Source organism: Humulus lupulus, chromosome 4 (assembly GCF_963169125.1).
Source record: "Humulus lupulus chromosome 4, drHumLupu1.1, whole genome shotgun sequence".
In the NCBI taxonomy this organism is placed as follows: domain Eukaryota; kingdom Viridiplantae; phylum Streptophyta; class Magnoliopsida; order Rosales; family Cannabaceae; genus Humulus; species Humulus lupulus.
The window spans coordinates 101,203,721-101,217,668 of record NC_084796.1 but is presented as its reverse complement, the minus strand read 5'-3'; the positions used below and the strand labels follow the sequence as shown (position 1 = coordinate 101,217,668).

Sequence of the window (13,948 nt, the reverse complement as noted above, 5' to 3'; positions counted from 1 at the left end):
AAATCTGTTTTGAGTATTTGTTTATGGTTATTATAGGTTTATGTGTAGTGGATATATACAAGTCTGGATGAAGAAGCAATGATATTATGCTTAATTCTAGAGTTGAAAGTTGAAAGTGATTGCCTCCATTAAATATTGATTCAATTTCTTACTTTTCCTACTATTGAATAATTACAAATCTGCCTGGCCTTAGTTTTGTTGATATGTGAGTTAGTTACAGTTAAAGGTATCCAAAAACTTTTTGGTGTGGATAGGGGGTTTGATGTGGTGTTATTGGGTCTACAACGTGGTTTAAAGATTAATTTTGAGCTTATTAAATGGTGATTTATTTATTTATTTAAAGGTCATTTATATTTTGCACCCCAAGTGTCTCTTTTATCTTCTATTTATTTTCTTCCTTTTTTGTAAGTAATAATAGATGTTGTTTTGCAAGCTCATGGTTTTCTTGTATTAGAATTGGGGTCAGATTCTTAGGAGAACCTAGCTAGTAAGATGCTTTTCTGTCTTGTCTTCCAAAGATAGTAGGTTTAGTGTGATACACATATCATTAGTCCAAGCATAAAGTTCAGTTACAAATGTTCATATATACTTGTCATTAGTTCCTTTGCTTTCTTCTTTAAACACATTATTCCTGGTAATATTCTTCTGCACTAACTTCTAAAAATTAACAGCCCTTCTATTACATTGGACATTTCATGAAAAATGATTTACAAGAAAACCAAGAAATACAGACAGAGTTAGATGTTCAAAAGATAGTAATAACAAATTTTCTGATTTCTTTCTTTGTGTAATATGGTGTAAACTTATGAATTATTATTTCAATCCTGCCGTGTTCTTATCAACTTTTCTTTTTGGCAGGTTCCGGGGATTCTTTTGGAAAGCAGCTAGAATAGGTGGGTAATAATAAAGTATTTTGTTGCAAAATTTTCTTCACATTGCATGACATAATACATGAACTCAAAATAATCTTTGTTGTCTAAAATGCTTTGAAGAATGTGAGAAGCTTTTGTGAGTAGAAAGATAGTTTAGATTATATGATATAACATCTGGGACTCATTTCCAATTATAAGGCAGCCCAAAGCCATAAAGCAAGTCTGCTTGGCTAACAAACTCTGAGCGTAGGCTGTTTAATAAAAGTCTCTATTGGATGTTGATTAGTTTCCTTTCAATAGTTTGAAATTTGGTTTCTTGTCAGTTTTCCTAATGAAGTATTAATGGCTGAAATTTTTCCATCACATGAAGAAATTCCTAAAAAATGGGCTTAGCCAGAGTCACTAATTGAATCGTGTGGAAGATTTCTATATTGTGGTAGTGAAAAGTTGTTTAAATACTCAAAAGCTACTGAAAAATTGTTTAATGAAAAGTTGTTCTGAGTTCTGAGTCCCTGATTAAATACTCATCATCTTTTGTTTGAAGTAGCAGCCGACCACACCACCATCACACCATTACAACCCATTTGCTCTCAATTTGCAACATCTGAGGTGAGCTCTTTTTCTCACTCTCTCTACTTTCTTTACATCTTGGAATTCTTTGATTTGAATGTTTGATTTTGAAAACTTGAGCTAATAAATTTAAAAGAAGCATTATTTATGAAGAAATAGATTGTGATAGTTAAAATTATGATTAGATGGATGCGAAGAATGTAGACATTGACGATCATGCTTCTTGGCCTGAGGTTATTGAATCACATTATATTGGTCTTTTGTATGAAGAGACTAAAAAAGGATAACAAAAAACAACCTTGGACAAAAAAGGATGGCTAAAAATAGAAAATGACATATTTAATTCTTTTGGAAAGAGATATAAAATGCCTTAATTGAAATCCAAATTCAATCGGTTGAGAAAGGCACATCGAGAATTTTCTCATCTTTTGGAACAAACTGGTATGGGATGGGATACTCAAACAAAAACTGTTACAGCAAGTGATGAAGTATGGGACACTTATCTAAAGGTAATAGACTTATACTATACTTGTGTTGTTGATTACTTGATTATTCTAAATTCATATTATGTAGTAATGTTGTGTGTTTTTGGATTTTTGTAGAAATATCCAAATGCCAAGAGATTTCGAAAAAAAGGATTGCAACATTATGAGATGCTTGGAGAAATATTCAATAATACAACAACCACTGGTGGTATGAGTTATGCCTCCACTCAACTTCCGCCTTCTTCAGTTGAGGAACGCCAACAAGAGCGTCATTTTGTTGGCACTGGAGCACATGTTGATATTGATCTTGAATTTGACGGTGATAATTATGGAGAGGAAGAAGAAGTTACTGGTGTACGTCGTCGAGCTACTTCTGCTCCACCAGATGCACCAAAACCAAAAGAGAAAAAGAACAAAGGGGCTAGTTCTGCCTTCGACCAAGTGATGGGAGAACTTGCAAAAAGTATTTCTGCTAAGACTGAGGCATCATTAACACGGAGTGAGACTATGCGTAAGTATTATGAATCGAGAGAAAAAAGAATTAGCGAGGAAACCAACAAAGTCACTAATTCTTACAATGTGGAAGATTGTCAAAGCATTCTTGATAGTATTCCAGATCTGGATAATAAAATATACCTCAAAGCGTTGCATGAGTTTGTAGCAACCCCAGAATGGCGCGGAATATTCATGAGAATGAATGAGGAGCGTCGACGTGCTTATCTTGATTCATTGTTGGAGTGATTTAATATTGTTTATTTATTATGACTTTGTCTGTTATGAACTACCAAACCATGAAGTTTACATTTTCTTAGATAATGTGTAATGAACTTGACTTGGTGTTTATTGTCGTGATTGAACTTTTATTATTGTCATAATTAGGTACCTAAGATGGATGATTCGGATGAGGAGTTTGAAATATTATTTGGTGATACGTCGTCTTCATCAAGCGAGGAATTAATTGGTCAAGTCCTCATGGCTAATCGAATACATGAGATGCAAAAATCTCAACAGATTAGACGACCACTACGCACTTCAAATATGTCTGGACGTCAATATTTACTTGAGCTGCTAAATGGACATCCTGATAGATTGTTTTACACAATTAGAATGGACGTTAATACTTTTAGATCTTTATGTCGTCGATTAGTTGAAATGGAAGTCATAGAACATGACAAGGTAATTAGTGTTGAAGAAGCTGTTGTCATGTTTCTATGGATAGTAACACACAACCAACGAGTTAGGACTGTGGCCGAAAGATATCAACATTCGGTAGAAACTGTTTGTCGTCAATTTGGCAGAGTGCTAGATGCATTGTGTTATTTAGGAAATGAAGTAATAAGGCCTCTTCACTTTAATACTGTGCAAGCAGAAATTCAAAATAATTCGAAGTATTTCCCATGGTTTAAGGTAAATTTTATTTATTAATTTTAATAAAAAATTTGTTATAATTCATATCAATTTAATTGAAGTTGGTAATGATATATCTGATTTGTTATGTAGGATTGTGTTGGAGCAATTGATGGTACTCATGTAAGTGCAGTTGCACCAGCTCTAAAACAACTTGCATATAGAGGAAGAAAAGTAGATGTAACACAAAATGTAATGGCTGCATGCTCCTTTAATATGATGTTTACTTATGTCTACGCTGGATGGGAAGGAACAACCAATGACTCTCGAGTGCTTCTTGATGCAATTAGAAAAGACGATAACTTTCCCATGCCACCACCAGGTCTTAAATTACACTTGTCTTGATGCATTATAATTTTCTTTCACATTCCCTTGTTCATAATAAGTGATTTTAATATAGGTAAATACTATGTTGTTGATTCTGGCTATCCAAATATGCCTGGGTTTCTAGCACCATATCGTGGTGAACGTTATCACTTGCGTCGCTTTAGAGGAAGAGGGAACCATCCTAGAGGTGCGATGGAGTTATTCAATTATAGGCACTCATCATTGCGCAATGTGATTGAACGTTGTTTTGGACTTCTTAAAGCCAGGTTTCCCATTTTGAAGTCAATGCCTCCATACTTACTTGGAAAGCAACGTCGAATACCAATAGCATGTTGCGCTATCCACAACTGGATCAAAATGCATTCTATTAATGATAGAATGTTTGAACAATATTCAGTTGATGCTACACCTGTTGAAGATATTGAAGGAACTGAAAGCCAATCTAATACAACAATAGAAAACCAACAAGAAGGAGATGAAACAGGAATTTCTAAGGCACCACAGATTAATTTCAGTCAAGCTTATATGGCTCAGATGGAAAATATTAGAGATGACATTGCTGGACAAATGTGGCTTAGTTATAACAATAATGTTTAGTTAATTAAAAATATGTAACTTTAATTTAGAAAAAAAATCAAAATTAACGACAATGCAATATTGTTATGAATTTAATCAATGCACTATTATTAAATTTTAATTTATCAATATAATTAAATTTGTAGATAAATCAAAATTTAATATCATACAACCTATGTATATAAAATATAAAAATAAAAATAATATTCAGATTCAGCTGAACCAATCACGTTTTCAGTTTCTGTTATATTTTCAAATTTAATACCAATCACAAATTCAATTTTTTAAAACTCAAAAACAGTTTCCTGACATTGAACCAATCACATTTTCAGAAACATGTTTTTAGTCACTAAATTCAAATTTTCATTTCAGAATCTCACTTTTCAAAAATACAGTTTTCTAATCACGAACCAATCAGACCCTAAATGTCCTTTCTTTGAATCTTTCATAGAGAAACGCTCAATCACCTTATCTATGTAAGATGCTTGAGATAGAGCCAAAGTTTTGTTCTTTCTATCCCTCAAAATCTGGATACCAAGAACATAACTTTCTTCACCCAAGTCCTTTGTCTGAAATTGAGTTCCTAGCTAGTTCTTTATGTTTGATAATTTCTTGACAGCGTTTCCAGTGAGCAAGATATCATCCACATAGAGAATCAAGAATACCACAATGTTGTTTTCCTTGAGTTGGTAAACGCAGGGCTCGTCAACATTCTGCTCAAAACCATAAATGAACCTATTCAACTTGCACACTTTCTTTTCTTGTCCAGTTACTTTAAACCCTTCTGGTTGATCCACATAAATGGTTTCGTTTAGGTTCCCGATAAGGAACGCTATTTTGACGTCCATTTGCCAAATCTCATAATCAAGAGCTATGACTATGGATAAGAGTATGCGAATAGATTTTAGCATGGCAACCGAATAAATTTTTTCCTCATAGTCAACTCCTTCTCTCTGGGTATAACCCCTTGCCACGAGTCGAGCCTTGTAAGTCTCGACCTTTCCATTAGCTCTTCTCTTCTTCTTGTAGATCCACTTGCACCCAATGGCCCTAAAGTCACTAGGTGCTTCTACAAGATCCCAGACGGAGTTAAACACATGGACTCCATTTCCTGTTTCATGGTTTCAAGCCAAAGATCCATATCAACACTACCCATTGCTTGTTTGAAAGACAATAGATCATCGTCATGTGTGTCCCCAACAACCATGTTGGTTTCATCATTTGATACGATAGCGGACCGGGGTACGAGAAACCCTCCCACTACGACCAGGCATCGTAAATGTTTGAACTGGAACTGTGGTTTCTTGTTCTTCCTCGTTAATCTCGACTTGCGTCACTTGAGGATGATCAGTAGGAATATTTTTGTTTTCATCAACTTGTGTTGATGGAATCAGAATAGTAGGAATAGCTAAGTTAGAGTGCAATTCTGCCAAGACTACTTTGCTACGAGGTTTGAAATTAGACATGTAGTCCTCTTCAAGAAAAGTAGCATTTGTGGAAACAAACACTTTCTTATCTTGTGGACTATAGAACAGACCACCCCAAGTACCTTTAGCATAGCCAACAAACAAACAAACTTTAGTTCACGGTTCTAGCTTTCCTTCATTTTTCCTTAAGACATGAACGGGACACCCCCAGATTCTATAATGACACAAACTAGGTTCACAACTATTCCATAGTTCTAAGGGTGTTTTGGAGATAGCTTTAGACGACACGACATTTAAAATGTCACACGCGGTCTGCATGGCATGTCCCCAAAAATAGATCGGAAGAGTTGAATAACTAATCATGGACCAAACCATTTCCATCAACGTGCGTTTCCGACGCTTTGCAACACCATTTTGTTGCGGAGTACCTGGGGCGGTACGTTGATATAATATCCCAAGTTCAGTTAAATGATCGTGGAACTGCATATCCATGTATTCTCCACCCATATCAGATCGCAAGATCTTTAACGTTTTACCTAATTGGTTTAGAGCCATTGGAAGGAATTCTTTAAACTTCTCAAATGTTTCAGATTTCCTATGCATAAGGTAAAAACACGAGTATCTCGAGTAATCGTCAATGAAAGTGACGAAATACTTATAACCACCCCTCGCTTGAACATTCAGCAGTCCACATACATTTGAATGAACCAACCCTAGTGGTTCTATGACCCTTTCTCCTTTTACAGAGAATGGATGCTTGATCATTTTACCCTCGAGACAAGATTCGCAGACAGGTAGGTCACCCATTGTGAGTTCCCTCAAAGGCCCAACCTTTGTTATTCTTTTGATCCTATCATAGTTAATATGACCAAGTTGGAGATGCCAAAGATACGTCATGTTATCATTATCGATCATTTTTCATTTGGTGGTCCTAGATCTAGCTACCTTAAATAACTCGTTATTAAAAGCGGAGGGTTCGACATGTCGTAAAAGGCATAGCTTGTTTTCCATACATCAAACACATAATTCACATCCATTCAATGAAATTGATATTTTAAAACTTGTGAAAGTTATAGCAAAATGTTGTTGATGTAATAAAGAAACTGAAATTAAATTATGACTAAAGTTTGGAATAGAATAAACATTATTTAAAACTAAATATTTATTTCCAAAATTTAGAAGAGCTTGTCCTCTTGCTTCAACGTTCACGAATGCTCCATTTCTGACTCTAAGCTTCAGCTCGCCTTCCTTTACTGGTGTCCAATTGCTAAGTAGTTGCAAAGAAATGCATACATGGTTAGTGGATCCAGAATCTATAATCCATACAGAATTATCATCTTCCAAAACACATGCATCCAAGACAAAAGATTGACAATTACCTTGGGTTCCTATAGTCTTGAGAGTTGGGTAATCCTTTTTCCAATGCCCAGTATCCTTGCAGTGGAAACATGATCCTTTGGCTTTCTTAGCAGTAGGTTTTGCCCCATCAGGTTTTGTAGCCCCCTCTAGCTGGTTTTGCAGTAGTTGTGGCCTTGCCTGTAACGACCCGAATTAAAACCCATTAATTTACTAAATACTCCATATTTAAGTAGATTAATGTTTACATGAATCTCTTTAAAAAAACAAAATTTTTATTGAAAGAAACATGAATTAACACCTTTTTACAAACATGCAACTCGAGATCTCGATATTTCAAATAATTTTTTTTTACATGCATGTCGTACGTAAAAATTAATGTTTAATAAACAACATAAAACCAAAGGTTAAAGGCTTTTATAACAACAATGCATAAGTAGCACCCTTTTAAACACCCAGATCAACCAATCACGACATGCACACATCAGACCGAGCCTGCTCTAACTCATCGCCTCATCTACTACGCTTTTGCCCTTACCTGCAACACAGAGTACCCGGGAGCTAACACCCTGTAAGAAGAGCTATGTAGGTCACAACCCCAAAGTCCAAACAGAAAACATAAACATAAAATATAACCTAGTTCAAACTATGAAAACCTAATTCATAAACCATTAATAATCTATACATTAACATAAATAGAGTTCAATAATAATTCATATCGTATCACATCATCTCATCATACAATCGTAAAACGTATTAGCGATGTCATATTGGTCGTAAACCAGTGCTAACCTGGTCAAGTGTGCAACTAAGCACGAGAAACGTAAGCATGCATTTCATCATAAAGTACACATGCATTTTCATCATGTAAGCATGTCACACAAATATAAAACAAACAAACAACGTAAGCAAGTGTTGACAGTTTATAGTAGCGAGTGGCATCCCACCCTAAACCTCCACGGCCTCAGACACTTACCTATTCTGATAACTACCCCGTCCAACATCTTACCAAACACCAAACAATGTTATAACATAAACATAGGTTATATCAACTCTGCTCAAGTGTATTTATACCCATGTCAATGTAAGCATGCAACAACGTACATAAACATGAAATATTCATAAACTCATAACATACATAACAAAATCATAACCATAACATACCTAAACTTAATTAGATCACATATACATAAATTTGTGCCTTCAAATGCACACCCTGTGTTATAGTGACCACTCTTCTTACCTGAATTCCAGCAATTAAGTTGATAAAACAACCCAAGTGTGATTCTATTCAAGCATCTCCAGCCAAACCTAAACAAAACCGATCAAAATCAATTAATACCAAGATTAGTTCATGATTTTGACTCCAAATTAATAACATATAAACTTGGATTAGGCTCTAGGACTGTATATCTTTTCACAAGCTTCCCAACCATAAAAAGAATGTCCAAATCCGACATCGGGGTCAAAAGTTATGGTCAAAATACGAAACTCAAAAATTATAACAGAAAAATATATTTGAGCCGTGGAGCCCTCCCATAGAGCCGTGGCGCTCCGAAGTTAGAGAGAAAAATTTCAGCCTAAAAGATACGCATTTGCGCTGTGGCGCTCAACCACTTGAGCTGCGACGCCACTGCGAAAAAACCCAGAATTCTCAGCAATTTTTCAACCATTTTGACCCCAAACATCCCAAAACACGAGGGGACTCAAAACCTTGCCCCAAAACAACTATCCTAACATGTTTCTAACCCTTAGAACCTAGATATTAACATCTCTAAACTTATATTAAACATCCATCAATTCAGAAACAATAAAGCAGCCTTAGATCTTCAAAAACTTAGATTGACAAAACCTTAAACAGTAATGGTTTGAATACTTACAGATGAAAATCCAGCCACCAAAACCTTAGATCCTTGATGTCTATGGAATCTCCTATCCTTTCAATAACCCAGACTGTTGATCTCCTTCAACCTCAAGTCATCACAAACTCAGATAAAGAATGAGAGATTGTTCTTGGTCTGTTCCCCTTTAGCCTATCGTAAAACCAGAGTCTGAAGAAAAATACGACTTCTAAACCTATTTAACTTTTTAATAGATTATTTAATCTGACTTAATTCATATAAAATCAAATGACCTTTTTGTCCCCAACCTCAAATTTATCCTTAATAATCACTTAAGTCTCTTATTGTAATTTCCAACCAAAATTAATAGTTTTAACTTTTGATAATTACGCTTTCTATCATAAAACTCATAATTCCACTTTGACCTCAAATACATAACTTCTATTACACCTTGGCCCCTAATACTTGAAGAAAAATGTGTGAGTGGATTGCTTGACAGAACGCAAAAATGAACATACATCATAAATCATGCATATCATAATTCATATAATTAAACACATAATGTCATACAATTTACCATAATACCCTTACTAGTAAAAGAGAATATTACAATTGGCACTTAAACCCTCAATTCTTGAAGGAAACGTGCCTTGCCGCTACCACACATACACATATCATAATCATGAAATAAATCACACATTATCATGAAATAATAAAAAAAATAATTCACATATGCATCAACATAAATTACCAAATTGTCCTCACAGGCCAAAATGACCACAATACCCATGAAATGCAAAGGCGGATATTACATTTCCCTTCTTGTTCTTTCTCTTATTCCTCTTGTTGATCTTTGAGAATGAAGCTAAGTTAGCTTCTCCAGGAGCAACCTCAGTAGCAGCAGCAAGCTTCTTGTCATATCCCTTACTTGGTCCACCATTGATACCTTCAAACATTTGAAGCTCGTTCATGAGTTAAGTCATTCCGTACTTTAGTTAGTTTAGCAAGTAGTTGGTAGTGGATGGAAGAAAATTGGGAGCAAGACTATTCAGAATAAGCCCCACTTGAGTTTCCTTGTCTATGGTGGCTCCGTGCAATTCTGCCCTTGAAAGTAGTTTGTCATCTTGATGAAGTGATCACGAACATGAATTATAGGCACCATCCTGGCATTAGCATACTTCTTTGTTGCCTCGAAACAAGCTTGTACAGATTTGTGTCCGAACATTTCCTGAAGCTGCTCCATGATTTCATAGGCAGTTTCGACATCCTCCAACTTCATCCTTAGCGTGTCTGACATGGTAGCTAGCATGTACGCCTTGGATTTGTTGTTGGCAGCGATCCAACGCTCGTACTTCTCCCTTCATTCTTTTGAAGATAAATCACCAGGGACACCAAGGAAAACTTCAGTCATAACAAGCTCGGAGTTGTTTCCAATCAACACAATGTTGATGTTTGACTTCCATTTGGGAAAATTCTCTCCAGTGAGAAGTTCCTTGGAGAGAAGGGAGATAATGAGACTCGACATAGAACTACAATTATCAAAAACTAGAAATCAATGCGTTGTTTAACAAACATTTAATCACATAAATATTCAGAAATTTCTCAAACATATAAAATATGCATAGATATGTAAAATAATAAAAAACACGTATCTACTATTTCTAAGGTATTTTAACTAGCCATGAATACATGTGTCTCGGTAGGCGAGAATCACAAATTTACTTAGTTAAATAGAGTAAACATCTCAATTAATAATAATCTAAAACTATTATTAATAACCTTCCTATCCGATCAAAGTCACGAAATCCAATTATTTCGAACTTTATGAGCTAGACCCACGATTTTGATTATTATAGACTCATTTCTCATAGACACCGTAGGGATGAGTCTATAAGGGTGTGATATATAACTATCTATCCTAAGAAATTTAACCTTGTTAAAAGTCCAGTGAACACCATCCGTAGGGAGACGTAATCACAGCGCCATAAAGCCCCACTAAACTCTAACCTTGTTAAATTCACGGTGGAGATCAAATTTCAAAAAATTAAAGCTCATTATTTTAATTTAGTGTTTTCCTTGTGAAATTTATAAAACTAGGTTTTTTTGCATTATTTAAAATAATTAATAAACCTTAGTATAAATTTCTTTTAATTCTAAAACACCCATTTAAATCCACTTTAAATATTTAGAATTACTGTGTTACAAATCAATTAATTTAGGTTCAACTAGAATTAATCTAATACAATCAAATCCAACTTAGGTAAATTAGCCTTAACAATTTGAGCTTGCATGGAGGAGGGCTGAGTCCAATATGTCGTTCCCACTACAAGGCCCCATAACTTTCATACATAATGCAAAAGATAAGAATTTAAACCTTCATTTTATTGATCGTTATTCAATTGATTACCTCCAATCTAGAAATGCAAAGCAAATGGGCCTTCACAAGTGGAACTACCCACAAGAGAGGAATTTAAACTTTACATGTTCAATTGGGCCCAAATAAACATATCAAGACCATTTTATTTGATCTTTTCCAATTATCTAAAATAATAGACCATCAATATAAGCCCATCATTTAAGCACAAATTAAAAAAAAAAATTTGTGCGTTCTGGTATTCAGCCTGGGTCTTTCAGGCAGCTCGAATACAACTGGTTGGCTAAGAACAGTACTAAAGGATCTATCAGTTATTTCCTCTGCAGAGGCAGTGCGACTCCCCAGGTAATATCACGGGCTGAGGAATACGAAGCATTAGGACACAAGCTGGAGATGCATATGGAGCACAACGTCCTTGGCGCGAGCTGAAGTTATGTTCAAGTCGGGGTACGCTACAGATCTACCATTTCCAGGAACCTTTATAAACCCAGATACGTTATATATAAACGTGTGTGATCATACATCACATATCCGATTATCCCTGAATTCTCGGACACACAATATAAACGTGCATGATCAGACATCACATGTTCGATTATGCCAGACGACCCATGGTCATTTTTACTTAATGATTATACCATACCTTAATGTAAATTATAATATCAATCATTTGTGTAAGACAGGTGACAGGAAGGATTTGTATTCACGTGATGACCCTGGCTCTTATCCTGGGATGGTTCTTCTATAAATACCAAGACCTTGGATAGCGAAGGGGTTGGGTTTTTTTTCTTCTCTGTAATGCAATACTATACAAAAATATAGAGATATACAGTAATAACATTGACTCGTGGACTAGGGGGATTTTCGACTCCGAACCACGTAAAAAAGAAACGAGTGTTCTTGATATTTCATTTCTAACATCCTTAAGTGTTATTTTCCTGATTACGGTTTATCCTTAAGTACTAGTTTATTCCAGCTAATTTCGTAATACACTGATGGCGAAAAATCGCGTCAACAGTTTGGTGCTTTCATTGAGAGTCTGCAAATTAGTGCTAGTGAAAAAAGATTCAGAGAAAAATTCATCATGGTGGTCACTCGTTCAAGGCACGGTAACGAAACTGATCAGCATGGTGGGCAGGAGGCTTGCCATATCGCTGTTTCCGACGAACAAGACCCAGAAATTCAACAGTGGTCGGGAGAGCAACCGATGGGCCACGATGACACGGGAAGTTCAGCGCCGGATTAATTGACTGCGGTGGAGTTAGAGGACATGTAGTTGAGGAGCCATCTAGCCAAGCAAACAAGCAAATTGAGGAGGTCTTGGCTCAACTACCCCCTCTTACAACCGACGTTAACGTCAGAAGGAGGCAAGGCGGGACTCATAAGTCTGGCCAGGATAGTCGGCCTAGGCCAAGTCGATCGGTTAGAACCTCAACCCCGATTTCTACACCCATGTCACGAGATCACCAGGGAACCTCATTTGGCAACTCTCCCAAGGATCGTCAACGAACCAGCCGATCGGCCAGCACCTCGACTCCGAGTTTCGCACCACCATCAAGTGTGCCCAGGAGCGCCCATGGAAACCCACGTAGAAGGTCAAGGGAAAACTCTCAAAGACGGCATGTCCCAACCGACCTCCCTGCACCGCGATCAGATCGCCAGACACAGGGAATCAGAAATGGTGGAGCAGAGAGACCACAAGCTAATTTGGTTCGACCTGATGGGACGAGAATTGCTTCACCGATTAGACATCCTCCATCGCCGATAAGGCATCCATCCCCGCCTCGTGTTGCTCGAGACAACCCTGCCTACAGAAACAACAGGAGGAATCCTCCTTCCGCTGCCCCTACTCATGCTCTGCGAGCCCGCGAAAACATCCCGGATCCTCATCCTCGCCCGCAAGCTCTAAGTTTCTCTAATGGAAGCTATTAGAAAAAGGGTCGTCGAAGTGATAGGACCGGCGCAGATTTGAGAAATCAGCTGAGTTTAGAGCAGAACCCTCGAGTTGATCCAAAAACTGATCTGCGAGATCGCCTAAACTTACAAAGGAGAAATCCAGATCGCGATGGATTCAGTGGCACTCACCACGAGGGAAGTACTTCCGAAGTACATGATAATGGGAATGTCCCACCAAACCAAGCTCAAACTTGGAGGGACAATAACCCGCCAAACGTGTACGGCTAAACGGGAGCTGTTGAACGGCCCCAGGGAGCCAAAGACCAAACCCTCGAGAGATTAGCCTAGATGGAGGAGCTGATGAAAAGAATCCTATCAGAGAAGGAAAAAGACGAGTATGACACAGGGGACGAGCTCGAGCTCTTCGCCCCAACATCGCAGCAACACCACCCGCCAGGTTTCAGGATGCCCCATTTATCAAAATTCAATGGAGATGGGGATCTGTACGACCACTGGGGAATATTCAATACTCTGATGATGGCCCATAATATCGGACCTGAGTTGAGGTGCTTGGTATTCCCTTCGACTCTGGTCGGACCGACCAGGCAATGGTTCAAGCAATACAAAAGACATTCTATCAGATCATGGAAGAGTTTCTCCGCTGACTTTAAGAGGGCATTCCGAGCTTCTCAAACAGCTCGTATCAAGGCAGACTCCCATGCAAACGTAAAGCAGCAGCCTGGAGAGCCTCTGAAAGCTTACTTGAGCAGGTTCACCAACATTGCTGCGTGAGCTAGAGACGCGGATGAAAGTTCTA

General features: G+C 37.1%; 2 protein-coding genes across 2 annotated transcripts; both read left to right on the top strand.

Annotated features, from left to right (window-relative positions):
- The first annotated feature begins 1,773 nt into the window (after window positions 1–1,773).
- Window positions 1,774–2,668, top strand: LOC133832438 (uncharacterized protein At2g29880-like). Its single transcript, XM_062262782.1, has 2 exons — window positions 1,774–1,951; window positions 2,045–2,668. The coding sequence occupies exons 1-2, from the start codon at window positions 1,886–1,888 to the stop codon at window positions 2,666–2,668; spliced, it is 690 nt and encodes a 229-aa protein (XP_062118766.1). The 5' UTR covers window positions 1,774–1,885.
- Window positions 2,669–2,815: 147 nt separating this feature from the next.
- On the top strand, window positions 2,816–4,258 carry LOC133832437 (protein ALP1-like). The gene is made up of 3 exons (XM_062262781.1): window positions 2,816–3,334; window positions 3,428–3,656; window positions 3,735–4,258. Exons 1-3 carry the CDS (start codon window positions 2,816–2,818, stop codon window positions 4,256–4,258), a joined length of 1,272 nt encoding a protein of 423 aa, XP_062118765.1.
- The last annotated feature ends 9,690 nt before the right edge of the window (window positions 4,259–13,948 follow it).

Bases quoted from the DNA above. Each gene is read 5' to 3' on its own strand.
- LOC133832438 (XM_062262782.1), top strand. From the start codon at position 1,886: ATGGGATGGGATACTCAAACAAAAACTGTTACAGCAAGTGATGAAGTA. The intron at 1,952-2,044 runs GTAATAGACTTA...GGATTTTTGTAG, and splicing joins TATGGGACACTTATCTAAAG to AAATATCCAAATGCCAAGAG.
- LOC133832437 (XM_062262781.1), top strand. From the start codon at position 2,816: ATGGATGATTCGGATGAGGAGTTTGAAATATTATTTGGTGATACGTCG. The intron at 3,335-3,427 runs GTAAATTTTATT...TTTGTTATGTAG, and splicing joins AGTATTTCCCATGGTTTAAG to GATTGTGTTGGAGCAATTGA. The intron at 3,657-3,734 runs GTCTTAAATTAC...ATTTTAATATAG, and splicing joins CTTTCCCATGCCACCACCAG to GTAAATACTATGTTGTTGAT.